Source organism: Lepisma saccharinum, chromosome 30 (genome assembly GCF_977018435.1).
Source record: "Lepisma saccharinum chromosome 30, izLepSacc3.1, whole genome shotgun sequence".
Lineage (NCBI taxonomy): Eukaryota > Metazoa > Arthropoda > Insecta > Zygentoma > Lepismatidae > Lepisma > Lepisma saccharinum.
The window spans coordinates 3353663-3380623 of record NC_139258.1 but is presented as its reverse complement, the minus strand read 5'-3'; the positions used below and the strand labels follow the sequence as shown (position 1 = coordinate 3380623).

Here is a 26961-nt window from a genome sequence, read left to right as displayed (position 1 = left end):
TCCTCTTCATCCACAGGAAAAAAAAAAGTCACAGGGTGCTAAATCGGGTGAGTACGGGGGATGGGGCACAAGCACCATGTTGTTCTTTGCCAAGAACTGTCGCACTGACATGGCCGTGTGGGCTGGGGCATTGTCATGGTGCAGTAACCACATTCAACTTATCTTCAAATCCGTCAGTTAAAATGTGCTGGCAGGTACTCCAGGACAACTCCACTTCTTCAGAAATTGGCTCGATAGTCTTTCGACGATCTTCATTAATGGCATCTCGAACTTTTCCAATGTTTTCTTCATTTCTGCCTGTCGAAGGACGGCCAGGCCTTGGCAAGTCTTCTGTTGACATGTCACCATCTTTGAACCGGGAAAACCATTAGTAGACTTGTGTCTTTCCCAAAGCAGCTTCATTAAAAGCTTGGCGAAGCATAACAACGGTCTCAGCAGCCGTTTTCCCCAACAAGAAACAAAATTTAACACAGATCCTTTGCTCCTTGTGGTACACCATCTCAACAATCACTCAAAAATCACCAGACTCTTGCCGCAACACCACAAACAATGCAACACTGCGAACGAACCGCTCAGCACAGAATAATGCCAACTTGCAGATTGATGCAAGATATCCCATACTAATGACACCTAGCGGCACAAGCCATAACTACATCGGTAATCCGCGCAACATTATGATTCCGTTTTTTTTTGGGTACCTCCTCGTAAGCTTGTATAATTACATTCACAGTCACAATTTACGGCATTTTTTATGGAATTTTTCACTAAAACTTATCAGTTCCTCTTCAATTTCTCTCCTGATGTTTTCTTTCAATTCTTCTCATGTATGGCTTCAGGTTTAAAAGCTTGGTATCTCATTTTGTTATTTAAATGGACTAGGACCTCATTTCATGGTATGCCCCAATGCATAGTAAAAGATACTTCATATTTTTATAAAACCAGGTTAACTTGATGTCACTAAATAAAAATAATAACAAAATGTACTCGGTTAAAGGTTAGTTCTAGAAATATCAGATTAGTAAAATGACTGTTAATTGTACCGCTCAATCGATGTAATATGACTATATAAATAGTTTTAATTAATCTGTCCCATCCCTACTAGGTATTTAGTAGGGATGGACTCTATTGGTATCAGCCGATATACGCATATTGGTGTATTGTTATAATTTAGTGCAAAATTCTACCATTTTGTTATAATTTTTATTGATAATATCCATATCATACTTTAAATGTCTAAATATGCAACTTCTTTTGCACTGCAGTCACCTGAAAAACATTTATTAAGGAGGCCAATGAAGCATTCAGGTTTTTCAAGAACCATTTGGAATTTTATATTGGTATCCGCCAAAATTTCATATCAGCCCATCCCTAATATTTAGGAAATTAGGAATTTGTGGATACTGTGTAAAAGGAACTTCTTCATCTGATCAAATTAGTTCACCTTGTTATCTTTATTGTAGAGGAACAGTGAAGGTGGCTGTGTCTGAATTCTCTACTCCGAAAGAAAGTGCCAGCCAGACATGGAAGGATGAACATCCCGATAGGACAACTACCACCTTCATTATAACCTTTGACTACTTTTCATCATGTGTTAAAAACAGCAAAATCACTAACTAACTCTCTAGTCTTTTTAAACCTGAAGGTTTATGGCTGCAGCAACACAAGCCTTCCATCTGTCCCTATCCTGGGCAAGATCAATCCAATCTTTTCCATCCTTACAGATTTCCTCCGTCTTCGTCTTCCTACAGGTCTCTTACCATCAGGTTTCCTAACAAACATACAGCAAAATCACACATACATATTATTATTACAACAATCATATCATATGAACAAATGGAATAATAAATAAAAGTTTGTGTCTGAAAAATATCAATATATATTTTCAATTTTTGCAATAACAAAGGTACTGTATATGTTGAAACATATACAAAAAGCCTATAAAAATATACATATGACTTTCAAAATCCTGACACATACCTTACATTATAAAAGTGGAAAGATTGTATATCATTTAACAAGGATTTCCAGTTTTGAGATACTAGCACAGAACTATCACCAAAAACATACAACAAAAAGCATAAATTCCAACCATACAATACTGTGCAATTAGAAATTTGTCTTCAGTCTTCTCAAATATTATCTATTAATACAACAAAGAGCCAATTGGTGCTACAAGCAAATATGGTACATAAGTTTATGTAAGGCAGTGTACCAGTATTGTGGGGTGTTTGCAATGTAAGTTTGTTTCGATTGTAAGTAATGCCTTCTGCAACTATAGTCTTGGTAAATGTCTGTTATATCGGAGACACATTTCTAACACATATTTTCAGTTTCAAATGGTTCGTACTTACCAATTGTGTATTGCAGAACCTATTTCAAGGTGCCATTATGCTTTTTACACGAAAATAACTTCGATTTTTCACATTACAAGTAATTCTTTTGGGTCCTTTCTTCCATTGCGGAACATAGAATACTTCGCGCACAGCTGTGGATCATCACGCGTCGTGCTTGTGTTTTGTCGATTTGGAGTGGGCATGCAGTGTTGCAACCTTCTTAACCGAAAAACACCTACTTTCGTGTTCATTATGTCATCGCAAACCATTGACGGATAGCTCCAAAAACCATTCACGATAGCCCCAAAAACCATTCACGTTAGCCCCACGAACCATTTCCGGCAAGGTTAGGTTGGGTAAGCATAGTTAAAAAAAATAAAAAAAAAATCTAGTAAAAAAAAGGCACGTTTGGAAACACTTCTTCCTGTCGCGAGACCGCGTGACTTTCGACACTTGCGCCATCTGCAGGTTCATAATGAAAACAACGGCATAATGTTGTCGCTTCGCACAAAAGGCTACTTTATTACATAAAAGTGCTTATTTACTGTTGTGCAGCATTCCATAGTGACAAAATACCTCCACGAAGTTTGATAAATGCAACAGAAACTCATTTCCGTAAGTAGTTTCTCTGTAAATTTGAAGAATAGTGTCTCCGATATAACAGACATTTACCATAGTCTTCATTCTTTTGGGGGAAAAAATTGTTAGCAAGTTAATATACTAAGATGAAGTACTCACATTTCCACAAAACTAATTTTTCATAAATTTTGGTTGCCAATATCCTCGAGCTTAGTTTTATGGATCAGTGCGTACTTCATTTCAATGTATTAATATAGTAATTTTTATAAATAGTTTGTATTGATAACAATGACCCGAATATATTTACTTCTTTTTGTTAAATGTTTCAGTTGGAGGGGATCTGGGCATCAAGTTCGTAAATTTTACTTATCATCCCACTCCATCATTTACAAATCAAAGTGTGTATAAAGAGTGGGGTATTATAACATTTTCACCAAATTCAAAGCACATTAAAAGTCACTAACACAAAGAAAATTAGCCCAGCATTAGTAGCTTCCATGTTGATATTCTTTATTAAGAAAAATTGCAAATTGAAGAAAATTATAATACACATACGTAGACAGTAAATACCGTTCAACCTTGACCAATAGTTTCAGTATCCAAATATGTTAAATCACGATTAACAAAATTTACCCAGCAACATGAAGAAAGGATAAGAAAAAACATTGTTAAAGAAGTTTTTGTTTAATTTGAATTTACATAATTACAAATCATCCATTAGAAAATATTGTATGAAGAATATAAAGCTTTTTCTGTTGATTGCAAAATAGCATGAAGCAAATAACACCACCACAGGTAGTTCAGTCTTGCTGTAAGGTTCTTCCATGTGTGGTTTCCTTACAAGCTCTCCAGAAGCAGAGCGATTCCCTGACCACCTCCAATGCATGCTGAGCCAATTGCATACTTAGCCTTCCTTCTCCTGAAAAAGAGAATCAATAAATTTAATAAAACGAAATTTGTATCACCTCTAAGGAATATTTCAGACCGGATCAACAAGCAACGCAGAGCAGCAAGGGTTCACACCAAAGTGACAAGCGACAAGCAACATGGGCATCTTCAGTATATGAAGCATATCGCCCACTGAGAATCGGACAATCCACTGAGAATCCATTATTCATGGATCAAATTATAAAGCAATGCAAAAGAAGAACAAGAAAATGCAAAATTGGAAATTATAAGATTAAAACGGTATGGGTACAAACATTACTATACACTGATGATATTGTTCTCCTAGCAAAAGATAGCAACAGCCTACAAAATGCTGTCCTAGAGTGGGGCCGAGCATTCAAAGAACGAAAGATGGAAATCAATGTTAGCAAGACGAAAGTCATGCACTTCACTAAACAAGAACCAGCAAGGATGCACATTCATTGGAATAATAAGACCTTAGAACAAGTAGAACAGTTTGAATATTTAGGAACCATACTAACTGCGGACGGGTAAATGGACTCTGAAATTAATCACAGAATTCAGAAAGCAAATAATCTGTACTATAATATTAGTAACACCATTATAGGTAAAAAGGAGATTAGTAAAGAAACAAAAATGAAAATATATAAAACAGTCTATCTCCCCACGCTATTATGTGGATCAGAAAGCTGGATAATGCAAACTAAATTGGAGAGCAGACTTACTGCTACTGAAATGAAATTCTTAAGAAAAACTGTAGGAAAGACAAGGAGAGATATGATACGAAACACAACAATAAGAAGAGAATGCCTGAATCAGGAACCACTGATTGAATTCATCGAGAAGAGGGAATTAGGCTGGCTGGGACATCTTATTAGGATGGAGGAAGAGCGTAAACCAAAACAAATATTCGAGGCCCGACCAGAAGGAAAGAGAGGAAGGGGACGACCCAGGTTGAACTGGAACCAGTACATTTATGGACTGGCACAGAAGAGAGGGAAGACACCAGACCAAGTGAAAAGACTGGCACAGGATAATTCCCGTGCCAGAAGTCTGCAGGTTTCTGAACGCACGGCCATGAAAATAGGCAGCTGGGCAGAATTGCGCTGGTGCCACATGTGGGAAAAGCAAAGCGAGAGCGGGACAACAGTCGCTGGTTCCCGCACACTGTGTGGCAACGTCAACCGGGCTGCGTTGCCTAGTTCGAGTATCAGATCGACCTCCCTCTGGGGCACTTTCAAGTCCCATTCGATAACGAGCTGGCTATCATGTGAATTTAAAGTTTGTGACAAGCCTCAGAAACGGAGTCCCATATCTACATGTCAGACCAGAGATGTCCATTTCACTTCAGCCTCGCGAGGCCTGCCCTCGGAGCTCAAGAACAGCCTCACATGGCATCAGCCTCCAAACTCCATCTCGGACTCCAGACTCCAAAGGCCCCCAAACTCCATCTCGGACTCCAGATTCCAAAGGCCTCCAAACTCCATCTCGGACTCCAGATTCCAAAGGCCTCCAAACTCCATCTCGGACTCCGGATTCCAAAGTCTTCCAAACTCAATCTCTTACTCCGGACTCCAAAGGCCTCCGAACTCCATCTTGGACTCTCAACAGCCTCAACCTCTGAGCTCAAGGTCTGCCTCTGACCTCACATGGCCCCAGCCTCCGAACTCCATGTGGAACTCTGGCCTCCAACGGCCTCACTCTCCGAACTCCATGTGGAACTCTGGCCTCCAACGGCCTCAACATCCAAACTCCATCTTGGCCTCCAAGCGCTAGGTTTGCCTCTGGCCTCACATGACCTCAGCCTCTGAACTCCAATCGGCGTTTGGCCTCACACAGCCTCAGCCTCGCAAGTCTCTTGGAGGCCGAGGCCTGGCCTCCGAAAGCCGAGGCTGGAAACCTCTGTTTCAGACTACTCTGAAAATGTTTCCAGGACAGAGCTTGTTTTTGAGTTTTTCGAAAAGAAGGGTAAATGGCAAACAATGGATACTGTGACGAGCCATCATTTCACACATGGGCGTAACTTGTGACCAAACATCGGGACTTAACTTTTATGGGAAAAGGTAGAATTGAGAAGTTTTCTATTCCATCAGAAATCATAAAATTTACTCATTATTTATTTTTTCTCAGATTCCAGGAAGTCAACAAAATACCCTTAACTTGTAATCATTAATAAACTTGAAAATTTTGAGGGGAAGTACCCCCTTGCCACAGCCAAGTTATGCCTATGATCTCACATTACCCCATTTCCGAATACAACAATGCTGAGATTAAGAATGTGAAAAACTTTACTTTAGTGGCCTGATATTGCCTACAGAGAATTTCAGTAATTCGAAAGATATTATTTATTCTAAAATTTCATGCCCATACACATATAAACAGGCCACATACTTGTACCAGTAGCGGCTCGTGCCTAAAATAACAGGTGAAGAAGTATATTTATAGGCAATGAAAACAAATAGTAAGTGCCAGTGCCCCCCCAATTTAAAACGTCTTTTTTGTCTTCATCCGTCCATCTGGAAAATGGTGTCTGCAACAAATTACACACTAAGTCATTTACTGGGTTCATTGTAGAAACCACAGCTCAACACATGAACACAACACACGATAGGAAACGCGAAACACACACGCGGAACAAGATCTCACGAGAACGCGAAGATTTTGCCACAAGCACTGGATGCGATGTTTTCTCCGACGAGAGAACTGCTTCATCTAGAAGGCGACACCCGTTCAAGGCCAACGCTAGGTGACGTCACCGTTGCCATGACAACCGGCTAAGTTTTCCGCAACCTAGCGGTGTTTGCTCTTGGGTTGGGACGAACTCAATACGTGCGTAGCGCCGAGCGGCGTGTTATTTGAGTATTATCGTGTGCGTTCTGCTGGGAAATAGTTTAATTTAACAAGCAAATGAAAAATGTCAATATTAATTTGAAAATTAGGTGAAAACATCTGCACTTGTTGCACTTGGCCAGCCGCCACTGACTTGTACGTATATAAAATAATGCAAATGCTTTAAGTTAACCAGGTTGCGTTATTATCCTCCCTTTCCTGCAAACAAGGATTTAATTCAAATTTTTGTGAATTATTAGTGATTAATTTGTGCTCAATTACCACAATACGTAACCAAGTTCATTTTTCAGACACATTTTAATAAGAACACCCTCTAAAACATTTTATTTTGTTAAAAGAGTGCAAATTGTTTTTTTTTTTTTCATTGTGAACAATTGTGCATGCAATTGAGGCATTTGTTCAAATTGGCGGAATGGATAACATAATTCTTTATGCCAGAATAACTTTAACTGACAATTTCCCACATAGGTGAATTTCGTTTAAAATAGTATTAATAGTTCGTGAAGTTTCTCAACGCACTTTTATGAATAAAGTGTTAATTCTAAATTCTAAATTACAATGCTAATGCCTTTTTGATATTGCATTGGAAGAAGAAAATTGAAATAAGTTCATGTTCAATGCTTATTTTATTGTTGTTCTTATTTTGAAGTGACTATTTAGTGTCGTCTTGATTTTTCTCGTATAGTGCCATTTAAATGCCTATTTTCATCATTTTTTGTGCCTATTTGAGAGGTTTTTAGTGCTGATAAATCCGCACCCTATTCATTAGCATAATAATAATAATTGTTACTACTTGTACTATTCAAGTTTTATCAATATTATGACGGTTATTGTCATATGGCATCATAATATTAAAAGAATGTAATGAATGTTGAGAACATTTAAATAATCTACTTACATCCGTAAACCAGTACAATACGAAGTTCAGAAAATAACGCTAGATGGCACCAGTTGTAAGTCATTATAAATTGTAAAATTCTTAAATCACATTGTACGTGAATGTTATTTCGAAGTTAAATTCAAAGTCATGGTTTTGCAAGTGCCTTTATAACAAATTTTAATCTCTTGTTGTTGAAGATCTCATTGTCGTAAAATTTACCGCCAAAAACAGTTTGCTATCGCTATGCACAAGGACATTTTGAAGTGACGGCGGCTGCACGCAAGGACAATTTGCAGTGATGGCGAAAACCTATAAAATTTACAGCGTAATATTCTCCATGCTATCGCATGAATATAGATAGACAGTTTGTTCAAACGTTTATTACAAAAATATCTTGGACATATACATCTGCAAGTATTGTGATAATATACAACTATTTTAACTGACAAATTATCCGAGTTAATTCTGTTGTACAAAAAAGACGGTGGTAGAGGTGAGAAGAAGAGGAAGAAAAAAAGCGGTTGATTCTGGAAAAGATGGAGCGGAAGAAGCTTGTTGGTGAAGAGAAGGGATAATCTTTTCCCGTAAAATTTTGGTGATCACACATTTGTGAGACAAGGACTGAGTGTTGTTTCCACACCGGTAATGGGTGAGGAACGTCTTTAAGATTTGGAGAAGGAAGATGCGTAAGTGATATGTTAAAAATATCGTGCTCAAATAGTCCACAGAGGGACAACGGCATGGCGTCTTTTCCCGGCTACAGAAGGTAAGCTGTTGTTTTCCAAACTTTTAGCATGAGCTCATGTCGACTCAAATTAGGTAGATCTACCAAAAATTAACAGTGTACAAATATGCATGCATTCGTGTGAGGCGTGTGTTGCAAGATAAATTACACAAAAATCGTGTGCAACGTCATGATGTACATCAACTGACAGGCGACGTTTTCATTATCTGGTTCGAGCATTCTTTGTTAAAAAAAACAAGAATCTTGTATTTTTCTATGATTAATAGTTGAACTGTGTACAGTGTGTTTGTAACTCATTGAGAGTGCATTAAATACCATAAGTGGTAAAGGATTTATGGTAATTTAAATTTTATTCAGAGTGACCTGTGGGGGGGCTTCCTCCAAAACAAGGGAAAAATACTGGTTGGGGTTCTCAGTTCTCCTGGAGCGTCATACGAAAATTACTTATACTCAGATGGGGTTTCTGACGTCATATTTTATTTGGGGTAGTTGATCTCCCCCGGCAAATTTCCTCCCACCTTCGCTTTCAGGCGCTGCGAGAGTGACCTGTGGGGGGGCTTCCTCCAAAGTAAGGGATAATACCGGTTGGAGTTCTCAGTTCTCCTGGAGCGTCATAATATCCTGACACCCCCCCCCCCCCTATAAAAATTTCAGCCACATACTATGCACTTGAGTGCACTATGCACCAAGTCCAGCACCCTCCCCCTTCCCTCTCAGACAAAAATTCTGTGTACGGCATCGGACATGGTTGCTGCAAAGTCCAGAAGTTGGGGGGAAAAGACCGCACCCCATGCAACAGAGAGCCAAATGAGATGCCAAATAAAGCAAAGCTCCTAAGCCCCGAGGTACAAATCAACTCTGGCATGTCTCCTAACAAACAATAGTAGAAGCCTGGCTTCCTTTCTGAAAGACAGACAGTTTCATATAATCCGAATTTCTCAATAATTCTCATAGTACAATCTTTGGAAACCAGATGTAGCTTTGGTGGTGGTATTCAGCTGTGTGTGATCGAATTCTGCTTTTGTGTAGGGGAGATGTCTACTTGACTTTGCTCGCGAGGTCCAGCCTTACATGCCTCCAGCCTCACAGGGCCTCAGCGTCCAAACTCTAACTCAGCCTCTGGCCTCACATGGTCTCAGCCTCCAAACTCAATCTCAGCCTCCGGCCTCACATGGTATCAGCCTCCAAACTCCCTTAGCCTCTGTCCTCAGCCTCCGAACTCCATCTAAGCCTCTGGCCCTACATGGCCTCAGCTTCCGAACTCCATCTCAGCTTATGGCCTCACATGGGCTCAGCCTCCAAACTCCATTTCAGACTCTGCCTTCCCATTGCATCAGCCTCCGAACTCCATCTGAGCTTATGGCCTCATATGGGCTCAGCCTCCGAACTCCATCTCAGCCTCCAGCCTCACATGGGCTCAGCCTCCGAACTCCAACTCTGACACCGGCCTCCAACAGCCTCACCCTCCGAACTCCATCTCTGACTCCAGCCTCCAACAGCCTAAGCCTCCAAACTCCATCTCTGACTCCAGCCTCCAACAGCCTCACCCTCCGAACTCCATCTCTGACTCCAGCCTCCAACAGCCTCACCCTCCGAACTCCATCTCTGACTCCAGCCTCAGCCTCCGAACTCCATCTCAGCCTCTGGCCTCACATGCCTCAGCCTCAGCCTCCAAACTCCATCTCAGCCTCTGGCCTCACATGCCTCAGCCTCAGCCTCCGAACACCATCTCAGCCTCAGGCCTTACATGGCCTTAGCCTACAAACTCCATCTCGGCCTGCAGCCTCACAGGGCCTCAGCCTCTGAACTCCATCTCAGCCTCAGGCCTTACATGGCCTCAGCCTCCGAACTCCATCTCAGCCTCTGGACTCCCATCGCCTCAGCCTCCGAACTCCATCTCAGCCTCTGGCATCCAATGGCCTCAGCCTCCAAACTCCATCTCGGCCTGCAGCCTCACAGGGCCTCAGCCTCCAAACTCCATCTCAGCCTGCAGCCTCACAGGGCCTCAGCCTCCGAACTCCATCTCATCCTGCAGCCTCACAGGGACTCAGCCTCCGAACTCAATCTCGGCCTGCAGCCTCACAAGGCCTCAGCCTCCGAACTCCATCTTGGCCTCACATGGCCTCAGGCTCCAAACTCTATCTCAGCCTCTGGCCCCACATGGGCTCAGCCTCCGAACTCCATCTCAGCCTCCAGCCTCACATGGCATCAGCTTCCGAAATCCATCTCAAACTCCAGCCTCCAACGGCCTCAGCCTCCAAACTCCATCTCAGCCTCCGAAATCCATCTCGGCCTCACATGGCCTCAGCCTCTGAACTGTATCTCAGCCTCCAGCCCCCATCTTAGTCTTGGGCCTCCCATGGCCTAAGCATCACAAGGCTCCTTGAAGGCCAAGGCTGGACATCTCTGTGTCGGACTGCTCTTAAAGTTCCGAACACATGGGGTTGTGCTCCAACATGGCAACAATGCAAACTCCTGCCACCTGACAAATTTCATGGCCATGCATTCAGGGTGGAACATTTCCATTGGCCGTGCCTCCAAATGCCCTCTTGTGTCATTCCGCATCTCTTCATTTAGCTTTGGCAAGCATCGTGCTCGGCACGGTACATGGGCGGACTACCCTCAGAAGGGTGCATGGAATTTTCCACTTGGGAGGTTCAGGGTAGTGTGTTTCTGGCATCTTAGTGGGCGATAACCGTAAGCCAGCATACACCATGCATACGCCAACAACAGACCAAAGCAACACAATGGAAGCTATTGAGAAAATCATCCAGTCTGAGCAAACAACAAGCGGTACATGCAGCTTGTCTTGTTGCTTCTGTTCAATAGGTTGCATTGGTCTGGAAGCTCCCTAAATTCAAAGCTTTCGTATTGTAGCAACGTCCTCTATTATTAGTCCTATCCTGGATAAATACAACCGAATCTATTTCTATTTGGTGCATCTTACACTGATCAATACTTTAAAAAGGAATTTGTAATATATGATATATCAGTGGCAACTGGCAGCTGGTACAAGGAGTAGTGCTAATCCAATAAATGTATATCAGAATAAAATCCACACAAGTTTACATCACAAAAAAATCAAATGAATGAGTTAAAAAATACTTTTCTCATAACCCGGGTCTCCTGCATATTAGCAGCATACAAAATATATTTATAACATCTTGTTTTTCAGGCAAAGTTAAGGCTATGGAAACTTTTCTTTCACTTAACCATGTTTACATCAAAATTTTTGTTTGTTGGGCTTGAATATGTTTATAAGTCCAACTTTCTGCACAGAAAGGTTTATCGGGACTGGACCTACAGTTTAAAGTGAGATTTGAACCACTATGTGCCTCTATTGAGTATAGAACCTGACATGCCAATGGGGTTTGCATCATCAAGAAGGAAGCCCCCCCCCTCCCATCTGGTTTGCATTCCTGTGCTTTCCACTTAACCATCGATTACATCATCCATTTATACAGAAATGCATGTAACTATTCATCGACACATCCAATTTGGAGCATGAAAATTATACTCTTATTTGCACATGCAAAATTTGACACCCCAAGCTTCTTCATATCTGGAAACAAAGCTGTTTTGAGTCACCCTAAACTCAACTATGCACCCATTTATACACACAAACGCCCTTAGGATCCATTTCTACATACATTGTTTCACACACATACATTAAAGATTGTCGTACCTCAGCTCGTGGACTAAGTGTGAAGTGATTCGTGATCCAGACGCAGCAAGGGGGTGTCCAAGGGCAATGGCTCCTCCGTTGACATTCAGGATCTCTGGGTTGATCTTTAGTTCCTTCTGGCAAGCCAGAGTTTGGGCTCCAAAGGCTTCATTTATCTAAAAAGGGAAAGTTACATAATTGTTCATGTGTTTCGTTGCAAATAAAATATTTCTGAACTATGTGTAATATTTCATTTTCTCTAAAAAGTGTTATAATATAAACACTAGGGATGGGCAGATATGAAATTTTGGCCGATACTGATAAAGTACCGATATAAAATTTACCAAAACCGATATTCTACTGATCCGATTAAAATTAGATACGGTACTTGAAGAACCTGAAATGTTCACTGATCTCCTTAACAAATGTGTGTTTCGAGGTGACTGCAGTGGAAAAGAAGTTGAATATTTAGTCAATTACTTTTTTAGAAAGTACGACCGAGATTATCCATAAAAATTACAACAAAATGGCAGAATTTTGCACTAAATTATAAGATATTTATCGATATATCGGATCGGTAACTTTAACGATAAAACCGATATGCCTATATCGGCAGACACCGATAGAGTACCGATTAATCGGTCCCATCCTTAATAAACACTAATGATGACAGAAAAACTTTGTACTCATGGTCATCATTTACTGCTGCGTCTCTCATTCCCATAATACAGTGAAACCTCGGTTTTAGGTTTTTCAGGGGACCAAGTTGAAAAACCTTAACATGCGGGAAAATGTAAAATTGAGGAAAATTCTATAACATTTAGCTATGATGCGATAAGATGATAAGATTGAATCTGTAATGCAGGAAAATTGAAAATCCGGGAACGTAGAATCAGGGTTCCACTGTATAAACACTAATTATTAGGGCCCCAGATAGTTATGCATTTTGCATATGCAAATGCAAATATAAATCATGTAAATGTTTTGCATATTTTAAAGCCAATGAGGACAACCACTACTAAAATTGTACTTTTGTCTGTGCATTGTACATTAAAATTATCCTTCCGTCACCACTTTGCTTTACAAAATATGTAGAGCTGAGCCAATACCACTTTGAACCGATACCGATACTTGAAAATTGCAATAATGAAGATTTGTTCAAAATATTGGTGTGTAAATATCCTCCAATTATATGCATCCATTTACCAAGAAATTTATTTATTTATTTGCCAGAGAATTCCAAATACAGCTTTGGCCATTTTACATTGGAATGTAATAACAACAGAAATAACAATTGAAGTAACGATAAAAAATAATAACAAACTAAAATACATATTCATGTTGAGGGGAATAAACAACGCGGTTAATAATATAATTTAAAATTAATAGAACATTTACAAGTAAGTTTCGCGGATATATTTTTAGTAACTCGTTTACATCTTATAAAATACGTATATGTGATAAAATAATTTACATGTTACACAGTAGCTTTTTAAAAATTGCCTGATTTTCAAAAATGTCAACTCGGTTTGGTAGTGTTTTGTATTGGCCGGTTAGTCTGTGGAAGAGAGAACGCTGTATTAGGCTTAATCTTGGTTTCTGATATGTGAAAAGCTGAGTGCTCCTTGTGGTGCGGGACGGTACTCGAAAGTGAATTTCTTGAAGAAGGCGATCACTTCTTATGTTCCCATTGGTTATTTTATGGATGAAAATATGGTCTGCAAGTATGTGCCTATCATGAGGGGTATGCATATTTAGCATTTTCAGAAGGACGGACTTGCTTTACAATATTCAAGAATTGCATCAGAATATCGAAATATATATTATGTAATCACAAAATCCAGTTTTTCATGCAAAATAAAAATAAAGTTTGAATTTCTCATAATTTTCAGGATAATTAGAGTCGGCGAAAGCGTTGCGTGGCATTTTTGTAGACCCCGTGAAAGATTAATATGCCAGAAAAGTAGCATCTGGTATCAGCTGATACCGATACATCGGCAACAGCTCAGCCCTAAAAATAAGGAAGCAGGATTTTTTTCATTGTCTTCGCGGGAACATTCAACAACTACTCTTTTTGAGAGAGATAAGACAACAATGCAATGGATAATCTACAGATATTCTTGAATTTGGCATATCAGATACTGTTGCCTTAAAATATTGTCCAATTATATCTTGTGAGATAAAACAAGTTTTTTTTTCTCGGTATAAAAATATTGTTGCTGAAAACAGGAGGAGTTTCGGAAAACATCAGAAATGCAAGTTTTACCTTAATTACATGCAAAATTGTATGAGCTGAAAAAAACATCTGTTTACATGTACGTTTTTTGCGGTAACTGAAAGGAAACATTTATAAAAGGTAAGGTGTTTTTCTAACTAAATTTTTAACTAAATATATGCTTACAGGCCGAAACCAAGTGTTAGGTAATAATCAAAATCTAATTATTGATAACAACTCGTTTGAACCAGTTTCCAAATTCAAATACTTAGGAGTGATATTAACAAATGAAAATGATATTAAAGAGGAAATAAAAAGTAGGCTTAATTCAGGAAATGCATGTTACTTCTCTCTTCATAAACTTTTGTCTTCTCGTTTAATATCTAAGAAACTAAAAGTTAAAATATACAAAACAGTAATTTTGCCTGTAGTATTATATGGATGTGAAACTTGGTCCCTTACATTGAAAGAGGAACATAAATTGAGAGTATTTGAAAATAAGGTCCTTAGGAAAATCTTTGGACCTAAAAGGGATGAGGAAACAGGTGAGTGGAGAAGGTTACATAATTTAGAACTACATAATTTGTATTCATGTCCAGATATTATTAGAATAATGAAATCAAGAAGACTTAGGTGGGCAGGCCATGTGGCACGAATGGGAGAGGAAAGAGGAGTTTACAGGATTCTTGTTGGGAAACCTGATGGTAAGAGACCTGTAGGAAGGCCAAGACGAAGATGGAGGGACAACGTTGAGATGGACCTAAGGGAAATCGGTAGAGATGGAAAAGAGTATATAGAACTTGCTCAAGATAGGGACAGATGGAAGGCCTGTGTTGCTGCAGCCATGAACCTTCGGGTTTAAGAAGGCTAGGGAGTTAGTTAGTTAGTTAGTTTTAAGGTGTTTTTCTAAAGTGCATATTTGCATATTTTGCGCCTTTGTAGTGCATATTTTACATATTGAAGTGTATAACTATCTGGGCCCTGCTAATTTATGTTAATATGCCCAAAATTATAACAGGCCATATATAAATCACAATTATGAATATAAAAATAAAATGCTATGAAATATTACCAATGGTGTCAGATAACAACAAAAATAAAGTATGTTATTAATGTATTTTACTGGCATTGGTCTGCCGACCCTGCGGCCGAGTGGTTAGCACATCGTGCTGCGACGCCAAGAGTCCGGGTTCGAATCAAGCTCGGGTTTGGTTGTTTGTGAATGTCCATTCATCAATTTCATCACTCATCCCCATCTTTGCAAATTAGCCAAGAGGCACAAAACACGAAGTAAAATAAATAAATCAATCAATCAATCAGTCAAAACTGGCAGTGGTCTGTAATGGCTACAACCGGAATTAATTTATTTTCACCTTCTATATCTTTTATTTGGTCTAGGAATTAATTCGTGCGGTTGTTACCCACACATTGAAGCTGTAGTTCAAACACAAAATACATAAATACCTTAAGAAAAATATTGTCCATCGCGAGCCACCACTTTCGCCCATCTGTCAGGCAAGTTACGGATTCCGTGGCGAAAGAAGTTCTCATCCTTTGAAGCGATCCAGTCAGAGACCCATTTTTCGATATCTTCTGAAGAAGTGAACCACTGTCCAATCAAATCGTTATTCATGCAATCGAACAAGTAGTAGTCCGAAGGAGCAACATCTGGTGAATACGGCGGGTGGGGTAAAACTTCCCATCCGACATTTTCTAAATAGGTTTTGACCGGTTTTGCGACATGTGGGCTAGCGTTATCATGTTGAAAAATAAGTTTATCACGTCTGTTCTCCCATTATGGTCGTTTCCTGGCCAGAGCTTGCTTCAAACGCATTAACTGTCGTCGATAACGGTCTCCATTAATAGTTTCACCCGGTTGCAGCAGCTCATAGTACACCACACCTTTCATATCCCACCATATGCACAGCACAACCTTTGCACAGTGAATATCTCGTTTCGGTTGTGATGGACCTGGTTCACCTGGCTTCACCCAGGCCTTTTTTCGTTTCGGGTTCTCGAAATGCATCCACTTCTCATCGCCAGTAACAATGCGATGCAAAAACCCCTTTCTTTTCTGTCTTTGAAGCAGCAATTCGCAAATTGTTTTTCGTCTTTCAACGTCTCTGTCTTTCAATTCATGTGGAACCCAATGTGACATCTTTTGAATCATTCCCATGGCTTTGAGGTGTTTGGAAACTGTTGTTTGATCAACGCCTAATGCTTCTGCAAGTTCTTCCTGCGTTTGACACGAATCCTGATCGAGCAATGCTCTCAATTCTTCGTCTTCAAATTTTTTTGGCTGTCCAGGTCGCTCTTGGTCTTCCAGGCCGAAATCACCACTTCTAAACCATGCAAACCACTTCTGACATGATCGCTCAGCTAGCGCATGGTCACCATACACTTCCACCAAAATACGATGACTTTCGGTAGCACTTTTCTGCATGTTAAAGTAATGAAGCAGAACACCCTGCAAAAACACTTTATCTGGCACGAACTGTGCCATGTTCAGTTGACTACAAAATGCTGTTGTTGACGCGTCAATCAACTGCCCTATACTACGAACGATGCGCGCTGACAGGAGTTTTCAACGCATGTGTGGATACACGGAACTGTGGGACGATACGCTTGTTACAACATCTCTTGTCCAGTCACACAAATTAATTCCTAGACCAAATATTTAGATTGAACCCGGAGCCTTTGACAAGGTCATGAGTTGATCACGCAATGTATTTGAACACCAATCTTTGAAGTTTGTTTTAGAATACAATAGAATAGACTTTTCATTTCCTGCTGAGCGAGGTTCAACCTAGGGCTGCTCTACCTCCTACCAGGTGTGCCAGTTAATAATTCTTAATTTAGTCGCTGCATGGTGCTGGAAGCAAGGGTTGGTGCACAGTCTCAACTGTTATGTCAGTGTGTTGCCAGGACAGTACCTGTCAAAATGCCGTGGATGTGCAACCGAGTGCGAGTGATCGTGATATTTGGTTTGTGTGGGAAACATGATGAGCACGTCCTGCTTTTCTTGTTCAATCAAAAGAAAAACGCTTGTGAAAGCCATCGTATCCTTGTGGAAACGTACGGTGACAATGTCCTAACGCAAGACGCGTGTGTGCGTTGGTTTCGACGATTCAAAAGTGGTGATTTCGACTTGAAAGACACAGTTCGCCTGGGCGAGCTGAATAAAATCCGAAACGCCGAATTGCAAGCACTGTTGGACGAAGACGATATGCAAACGCAACAACAACTGGCAGAGAAGTTAAATGTTGGTCGCCAAACCATATCTGATCGTCTTCATGCCATGGGAAAAATCCAGAAGGCAGGAAAATGGGTCCCACATCCACTGAACGAGAGACAAATGGAAAAGCAAAAAACAATGTGTGAAGTGTTGCTTTCTCAGCATGAAAGAAAGTCTTTCTTGCATCGGATAGTGACTGGGGACGAAAAATGGATCTACTTCGAGAACCCAAAATGCAAAAGGTCATGGGTTAACCCAGGACAACCTTCAACATCGACCGCAAAACCGAATCGCTTCAGAAGGAAGAAAATGCTGTGCATTTGGTGGGATCAGAAGGGTGTGGTGTACCATGAGCTTCTGAAACCAGGCGAAACAGTGAATGCTGTTCGCTACCGTCAACAACTCATCAATTTGAACCATGCATTGATCGAAAAGTGCCCAGATTGGGCGACAAGACACGGAAAAGTGATTTTGCAGCACGACAACGCCTCATCACACACAGCGAAAGGAGTCAGACACACCATTTCTGCACTTGGCTGGGAATTCTTGCCCCACCTGCCATACTCACCAGACTTAGCCCCTTCGGACTACCACTTGTTTTCATCGATGTTTCACTCACTTTCCCAGCAACACTTCAACAATTACGAAGATGTCGAACAATGGCTTGCTGACTGGATCACCTCGAAATGTGAACAATTTTTGTGGAAATCCACAAAATCCACAAATCCACAATTTGACGGACAGTTGGGCACAATGTATAGCTAGCGATGGCACATACTTTGAATAAAGCATTTGTTACCTTTCTCCCAAGATACACTTGTTTTCTTTCGGATCAATTAAGAATTATTAACCGGCACACCTGGTAACTCAGGACTAGGTATTACAAAGTAGGATTACATGTGAAAAGCATTAAACAAAATGGTTTAGAATACATGAAAAAAAATAGCACTCGCACACTCACACACATAATTAAAAAATTATATCTAAAAAGAAGTAAAGAAATGTGTACACAATACGCATTATTCCTGATGTCAGGTGTGTGTATGGATATTTTGGGGAGAATACTGATAATTTAAGTTGGTTAGCGCTACGATGCAAGTGGTCCCTGGTTTGAATCGCGGCCTGGGCGTGGATGTTTGTGAGTGTCCATCAATTTCATCATATGATCACTCATCCCCATCTTTGCAAATTAGCCAAAAGTGGCACAAGAAGCGAAGTAAAATAAAGCAAATCAATCTTAGCCATATGTGGAGTGACTTCATCATTGTTTTTTCAGTAAATATGGTATAATCTTTTCTTTGAAGTGTTTGATTGCACAAACTAACTAACTAGGACTGGACATACAGTTTATTGATTGATTTGGTGTTTTAAGTACATCTGATGCACAGCAAGGCTAATCGGGACTGGACCTACAGTTGAAAGTGGGATCTGAACCACTATGTGCCTCCACCGGGAATCGAACTCAGGACCCCTTGATTACAAGGCAATGACACAACCCCATCTGGGAGGCCTTGGACATACAGTTTAAAGTGGAATCCAAATCACTATAGTGGAACCTCGGTTTTATGTTTTTCAGGGGACCAAGCTGAAGAAACTGAAAATGCAGGAAAATGTGAAATCCACTGTATATGTCTCCATGGGTTTCTAACCTGGGATCCTGTTACTGCAAAAAGATGATGCTTACCTCAACCAAATCAATATCCTTCAATTCCATCCCAGACACTTTAAGGACCTTCTGGATGGCAGGAACAGGGCCAATCCCCATGATTGTGGGTTCCACTCCAGCGATGCCATACCCCACGAGCCTTGCCAAGGGCTTCAAGTTGTGCTGCTTACACGCCTCTTCGCTGGCGATGATCACTGATCCTGCACCGTCACAGATGCCCTGCAAAAATTACAATTTATACATCTAATGATACGATGAATAACTCAACAAAATAAGTATAATATGATATACTAAGGCCTACATCCAAGATAAGTCCTATATTGATCCAGAACTTCTCTTCCTTGTTAAGCTCTTGTCCTTATTATCTTCTAAATGTTTGCCAATTTAAAATCAATACATTAAGAGAAAACTTTCACTAATTTGTAGAAATTTATCACAATGTGGCATTAGTAGAGGCATGCATATTTCGTTTTTGACGAAAACACAAAATGTGAAATTGTGAAATAACTAGAGGAACATATTTTTGATAAATAAAAAAACAAATTTTCAGTACAAAAGCAGAGTCAATTTCGGGTTCAAAAGCGGTAAATAAAATAAAACTTCGCTGTTATAGCTGTGAAAAATCATTATCAAAATGACATTTTGGTTTTAAAAATGTGAATATAATCCTAAATTTGATTTAAAAACTGCACTTACTACACAAAATAAACATATCCCTTCTAATAACACATTTATGTCGTTACCAGAATATTAAGTTTATTCCTGCATAAAGGGATCCATTTTTGCATCTCAATATTTACAGCAGAATTAATCAATTTTCCGTGATTTGCATAACTCACAGGATAATTCTGACCAGAAAGTGCCGCGTAGGTAAATAAACTCCAAATTTCTTGTTTAAGAGTCTATTTTGCATTTTGCAGTTCATTTCGCATTATTTCGTGACAAAACAGGGTAGGAAAATGCACCTCACATGTTTCAGAAACATGAAAAATTAACATTAGAATGTGTTATTTCATATTTCGTGTTTTCGTCAAAAACGAAATATGCATGCCTCTGGAAATAACACTGTAATGTTCATTTTTCATGTTTTGGAAAGGTGTGAGGTGGATTTTCCTACCATGTTTTGTCACGAAATGATGTGAAATGAACTGCAAAAGTGAAATAGACTCTTAAACAAGAAATTTGGAGTTCATATACCGACCTGACACTTTCTGAGGTATGAATTATCCTGTGAGTTATGCAAATCACGGAAAATTGATTAAATCAGCTGTAAATATCTGAGAAGCAAAACTGTACCACTTTACACAGGAATAAACTTAATACTTAGGTAGCTATATAAATGTGCTATTACAAGTGAAATGTTAATTTTGTGTAATAAATAAAGTAAAGAAAAGTGCTCCCCTGTGCTTTGCACCACACTATGAAGGTGCGTAGTTTTTAAATGAAATGTACGGTTTTATTCACCATTTTAACACCGATATGCCATTTTCTAATACTGAAATGTGCCTAGTTTTTGCACCGAAATCTTGATGTGCCTATCAGCATTAGTTAAACACACTCTGACTTTCCATATAGCTCTAATTACATCTAAGAACAATTTCTATTATATACAGTGGAACCTCGATTTTGTTTTTCAGGTGACCAAGTTGAATAAACTTCAAATGCAGGAAAATGTAAAATTGAGGAAAATTTTGTAACCTTTTGCTATGGTGGGACAATGAAGATTGAATGTATAATCCAGGAAAATGCAAAATCCGGGAACGTAAAATTGGAGTTACACTGTATTTGTTTTAACTGTATCTTCAGTAAAGTTTTTGGGAATAACACTAGATCAAAAATTAACGTGGGAAGAACAAATTAACAACATCTGCAGTAAACTATCATCTAATCTATACGTGCTAAAACAAATGGCTGAATATAATTTAACAGAAATTAACAAATGCATATATTATGGACTAATTTACCCCTATGTTGAATATGGCATAATAGCTTGGGGTGGATCATTTTATAATAATACTGTCAGAATACTGAGACTTCAAAAGAGAGCACTTAGAATAATGTACAAACTAGGCTGTAGGGAATCTTGCAAAGAGTTATTCAGGGAGAAACAAATAATGACAATATACTCCCTATACATCTATAAGGCTATAACGTTTGTTCTAAATACTGGAAGCATGACTAAAAATAACCAATTACACAACCACAATACAAGGGGGAAAGATAATTATTACCAGAACCAACACAGACTCAATATCTCAAAACAATTGACAATGAATGCCGGGAAAATATTCTACAACCAGCAACCTCATGACATAAAACTGATATCTCCAAAAAATAAACAAATACAAACAATAAAAATATATTTGACAGAGAGAGCTCTCTACAGTATCAGAGAATTCATGGAACAAGAAAATACAAGGTCAATGTACTAAACAATATGTATTTTAATTGTATTCTTATTTCAATCATGCAACAATGATAATGTGTTTTTATTTTTATTGTAGTGTAATGAAGTGTATTTTTTTTAATTTTTACTTGGTGTAGTGATGTAATGTACTACACAATGTTCCTTCTTTTTTGTTATGGTGTACTTAACTAGTTATTATTTCATTATGTATCTTGACGTTTTCCATGCCCTTCTAATCAAGGGTCAACGGAAGAAAAGAAAATTCAAATTCAAATCTTATTTGCACTATGGTACACACATTTTAAGAAAATTATTCAAGGAAATATGAAAGTAATCATAAAAGGCAAACAAGTATTTGTGTATTACTAAGACATGTTAATGATGTTTCATGACAACATTTAGGTTAGGTGTACTGTAATGATCACAAGCACTACAGAAAGGAGAAGTATTTCTACAGGGTATCTACTTTACAACTGAGATAAAAATTCAAGTATAATTCCACAAAAAGCTGAGAAAATAAGGCAAAGTGACAATACTATTCTATGAATAATATTAAGATTGAGGTATATTAAGATTGAAGTACACTGTTTGCACTGTTTTAGTGTAAATGTTTATGTACGTATTAGTAGGGTGACCATACGTCCCGTTTTGACTGGGACAGTCCCGTTTCAGAGGTGTTTCCGGTCGTCCTGTCAATATTATAAAACACTGTTTGTCCCGTTCTATAAAGGTCTAAATTTAAGATATTTCATGCTAAAAATTATGTTGATGGAATTTTTAAACCAGCGTCATGGCAATACAGTGGCAAAACAGCTGGATTGCATTTCAAGCACTGCATAACAATCAAAATTTTCCATTGCAGTCGAAAACGTTCGAGCAGACAGCAGTTTAATGTTAAAGTTAGTTCGCATTGTTCGTTGTATTGTTTTGTGTGTATTCAGTTATTTGCAGAGCAGTGAATAAGCATGGTCAAGAAATGTACAAGTAGTTTTAATACGGACCTGCAACAAGAATTTAAATTCCTGTGTCTTGACACAAACTCAAAAGACGAATCTCGCGTTGTGTGTCATATGTGGAAAGAATAAAGCTGTTTTGAAGAATACTTCTAGCATTTCTCAACTTCAGCGTTGGACTAACCAGACAAATTCTGTGAACTAACATCAAATGCAAATCAGAAGGGATTGTAATAATAAATGCCTTTGACCACGATCATATTTCATTTATTGTTTATGACCCATACTTTAATAAATAATAATACATTAATAATAATAACAATAATTATATAATTAGGACCAAACAATTTTTTGGCTCCGGTATCCCTTTCTACACCCTCGATTTCGGGCACATTTCAAATATTTTCGTGCAAATATTTAGTTCCTCATAACAAACAGTGTTTCTAAATAGCTCGGAAGTTAATTTTTTAGATCTACGTGCTACGAAACTTATGTTTTTTTAAAAAAAATTAAAATTCCTTGCGTAACGTCAAAAAGGGTTTTCAGGGCTTCTATGATGGCGGACGATGGATTAATGTCACAGGCGCAAGTCTCATTTTTTTCTTTTTCTTCTTATGATTGACTTGTGCAATGGGAACATTTGTGCTTGCGATATGTTATTTGTGTGATATATTGGCAGGTTGGACATTTCAGACATTGGATTTCATTTATGCGACTTCAGAAATTATTTCTTTTTTGGCAACTGCATGCCGAAAAGGGGAGGGCTGTATTTTGTAAATGACTTACTGTAGGATTGGACAGGAGTGGAGGGTGGTATTTTGTGGAAAAGGACAACAAGGACTTTCAACATAGAAGTTACATCATTTTTCGATTGATTGATTGATTTGGTGTTTTAAGTCCACTTTATGCACAGTAAGGCTAATCAGGACTGGACCTACAGTTCAAAGTGGGATCCGAACCACTTGTACCTTCACCGGGTATCGAACCCGGGACCCCTTGATTACAAGGCGACGACAATACCACTGTGCCATCGGGGAGGCTGCATCATTTTTCGAGTTTTAAATTTAACTTCGACCCACAATTCAGTGCCTGGCCTTGGTAAAAAGAGGTAAGTTACCTTCTTAGGTTTAATTTTAGTCTTCATTTTTGGTATATTCATGTGTCAATGCGGAAAACAGTGAGAAATAGTGTTGGGGGCAGGTGACTCCGGCCAATTTCTAACATGACTTTAAACGGGACTCTATAGATAAAGGCGGGACCGCGGTAGCGGTAGGGGGTGGTAAGTCAATTACCCCAGGGGCGGAGCCTGGAATTGGTGGGGAATTTAGACTCAACAATTTCACTCAACTTCAAATGGCTGTACATTCGTAAATACTTGTTTCCACGCTCCAAATTTTTCTACTTCATAATTAGCATCACATAATCTTCATAAAAAAAGAAAAAACTTCCAAAATCGAGGGAGTAGAATGGGACAACGGACCCCAATTTTTTATGAGGAGGGAAGGGGGAACTGGCTTCTTTGAGCTGTCCCATTTTGGGGTCAAAATATTATGGCCACCCTATGTATTAGCCTTGTAAGTGTATGCATGTGTGAAGCAGTGTGCACGAACTAGTGTGTTTGTGTGTACATATGTTATCAATTTCTATGTAATAGCAAGCAGATGTGGTAAAAATCAATTGGATGGTAAGTGGAAGAAAAAGCATTACAGCCTGAACTTTGCCATGTAATAGAAATAATAAATAAAATCTATAAAGAATGGCAAATATAATTTTGATCTTGCAATTTTTCCTCTGAGGTGTGATCAACACCATGCTCTGAATATTAACTGAAATCTTCCTTTAATTCTAAATGAAGCTATTGCGTTTTGAAGTTTTCACAGGCTTTCGGAACAGTTTCAATGCTATGCGAAAGAGTGTTAAATTACTTGGAAAGAATTTTCCTACAGTGTACCTACCGAAGCAGAGCCTGCTGTGACTGCACCATTTTTCTTGAACACGGTAGGCAGTTTGGCCAGTCCTTCCAGCGTGGTTTCTGGTTTTGGGTGTTCATCTGTATCCATGACGACCTCTTTCTTCTTGATTGTCAGTGTTATTGGTGTCATTTCTTCCTTGAAGTAACCACTGTCATGTGCTGCAACAAAGAAACAATTTCCATTGTAGAAACCATTGTTGTAAACAAAACATTGAAATTATTTATTACTACGCTTTAAATTTCAACACGTTCTAGAGAGTTAGGCTTTATGGCTTACTAATTTTTAACAATGATAAAATATACCTATGCTTTAACCCATCCACATACCATTTAAATGCCAAATTTTTTGCCATGAAATACCATTTAAATTAGGCCATCTCCCGTGATGGTTGCACAGCAAGACAAGATGTCAAATTTTGTGAAAACTATCCAAGCAATTTATGTGAAAATTTCATATATTCTTTATTTGCGTGGGCGAGGTTCAGTATGCACATATGCAGTTTACTTGAAAAATAAATAGAAACTCACCTAATAATTTTGATCACACATCTGTCCATTTCCATTCCTCAATCTTTCATTTTTTTCCTGCCACAGCCACCTCTTCCACACTTTCACTACTTTCACTACATTCTTCAATTTCACTAACACAAAATGAATCCCCGTGTTCATCTCCACTTCCAAAATCCACATTTGCCTCTTCATCGCAATCAAAAAGCAACTTTTCAATCGCAGAATCTTCTACAACATTCTTACGGAACATGTTTGCAAGATGTAACAAATGAAGGTTTGTTTACATGAGAAATTACTGAACAAAACAGGCTTGAAATGGTATGAAAAACTTAGCAGCACAAACACACACGTCATAGAATCGAAAGATCATACAACCTCTGCCATCTATTGACAGAAAAAGAAACTATGTGATAAAAATCGTGAACCCGTCGATTCGACGACTAGGTACGGCAAGCAAATGTCCAGACAGGCCGTCGATTCGATGGGTTAATTATACTGTAGCCCTGAAAAATTGTCGGCAAGACCATTGCGAACTACTTCACTGGCATTCAACAGAAGGGTAAAACGTCAAGTCAATTCCGAGGCCAACGTGGTGGTTTTCCAATACAGGGACGAATGAAGAAGAGGGAAAAACCTCTGACCCCAAATTTCTGACAGCCTTAAACTTGTTCATTCTACAGTCGCTTCCCTGGAAAGTGTTGAAGGAACTGTTGAGGATGCAGTGAAGAAAAAGATGTGTTCCATTTTGGAGAAGAATCAGGGTTACAATACAATCTGTGCTATTAAGAGAGTGTTAACTGAATGCAAAAGCTCTGCTGCTTTCGATATTGAGTACACACCAGAAGATTTGTGCAAGTTTAACCTTTTGAGTCCCAAGGCCATTTTCACAAGTAAGCCTCACGGTCCCGAGCCGATTTTGAGCAAAATGCAGAGTTTCAATTAAATGAGTGTAGATCGGAGACTAATTGCCCTAGAGAGATGAGTGATATACCGTTGTACGCGGAATGAACCAGAGATTCAGACTATATGAAATTTATGCAAATTCGGCGTATACATGGAGGGGGAAAGGGGGGAAATCCCCTGAAAATACTTTTTTTTAAAAAAATGGGGTTTTGCCCCCCTCCCGCCCCCTCGAAAAAAGTACATGACAGTGTCGACATGCACATGAAAATGATTGCTGACATGTAAGGAACACAAAAATATTTGCATTATTATCATATGACCAATGTAACTTGAGTTGTACATCCCAAAAGGAATGGTCGGCACGCCACTGATTCAAGCTTCAAAATGCAGCGGTACCTTGAAATGACTTTAGCTCAGAGACTATTTGCCCTGGAGATATGAACTATATACCGTTGTACGCAGAATGAATCACAGATTCAGATGATATATAATTTATGCACATTCGGCGTATATATGGAGGGGGAAAGGGGGGAAATCACCTGAAAATACTTTTTTTAAAAAATGGGGTTTCAACCCCCCCCCCTGAAAAAAAGGATACGAAATGTTCAAAAGGCACATAGAAATTATCGCTGGCATGTAAGAAACAGAAAAATATTTGCATCATTGTCGTATGACCAATGTAACTTGAGTTGTACCCCCAAAAGGAATGGTGGGCACGCCACTGATTCAAGCTTCAAAATGCAGCGGTACCTTGAAATGACTATAGCTCAGAAACTAAATGCCCTAGAGATATGAAAGATATACCGTTGTATGCAGAATGAATCACAGATATGGAGGGGGAAGGGAGAAAACCCCCAAAAATTATTTTAAAAAATTGTTGAAATGTTTGTAATTTATATTTTCCCTTGAAAAGAGACGCAAAAGAGAAGTCCCTTTTCCCGCCTTTTCACCTCCATTTTCATGAAGAAAAAAAAAAGGTGCAAGAAACATTTCTGTTAAATACATGTGTTAGGAACAATATAAAAAAAAAATCGAAATTCTAGCCAAAAATAGAAAAGTTATAACGTAAAAACTACGACCTTGACACAGCGTCTCGATCGAGACACTTGGGACCGTGAGGGTTACTTTTAGGTACCTCGA

At 39.0% G+C, this 26961-nt stretch overlaps 1 protein-coding gene across 1 annotated transcript in view; it reads right to left on the bottom strand.

Annotated features, from left to right (window-relative positions):
- Positions 1–3577: 3577 nt before the first annotated feature.
- Positions 3578–26961, bottom strand: part of LOC145981895 (3-ketoacyl-CoA thiolase, mitochondrial-like) — a 46426-nt gene continuing 23042 nt past the window's right edge. The window contains exons 5-8 of the mRNA XM_083115384.1: positions 24392–24567; positions 19095–19295; positions 11982–12136; positions 3578–3831 (exon numbers count right to left, since the gene is read on the bottom strand). Of these exons, the coding sequence (XP_082971510.1) occupies positions 3750–3831; positions 11982–12136; positions 19095–19295; positions 24392–24567 (614 nt within the window). The 3' untranslated portion in view covers positions 3578–3749. The remainder of the gene's footprint in view (positions 3832–11981; positions 12137–19094; positions 19296–24391; positions 24568–26961) is intronic.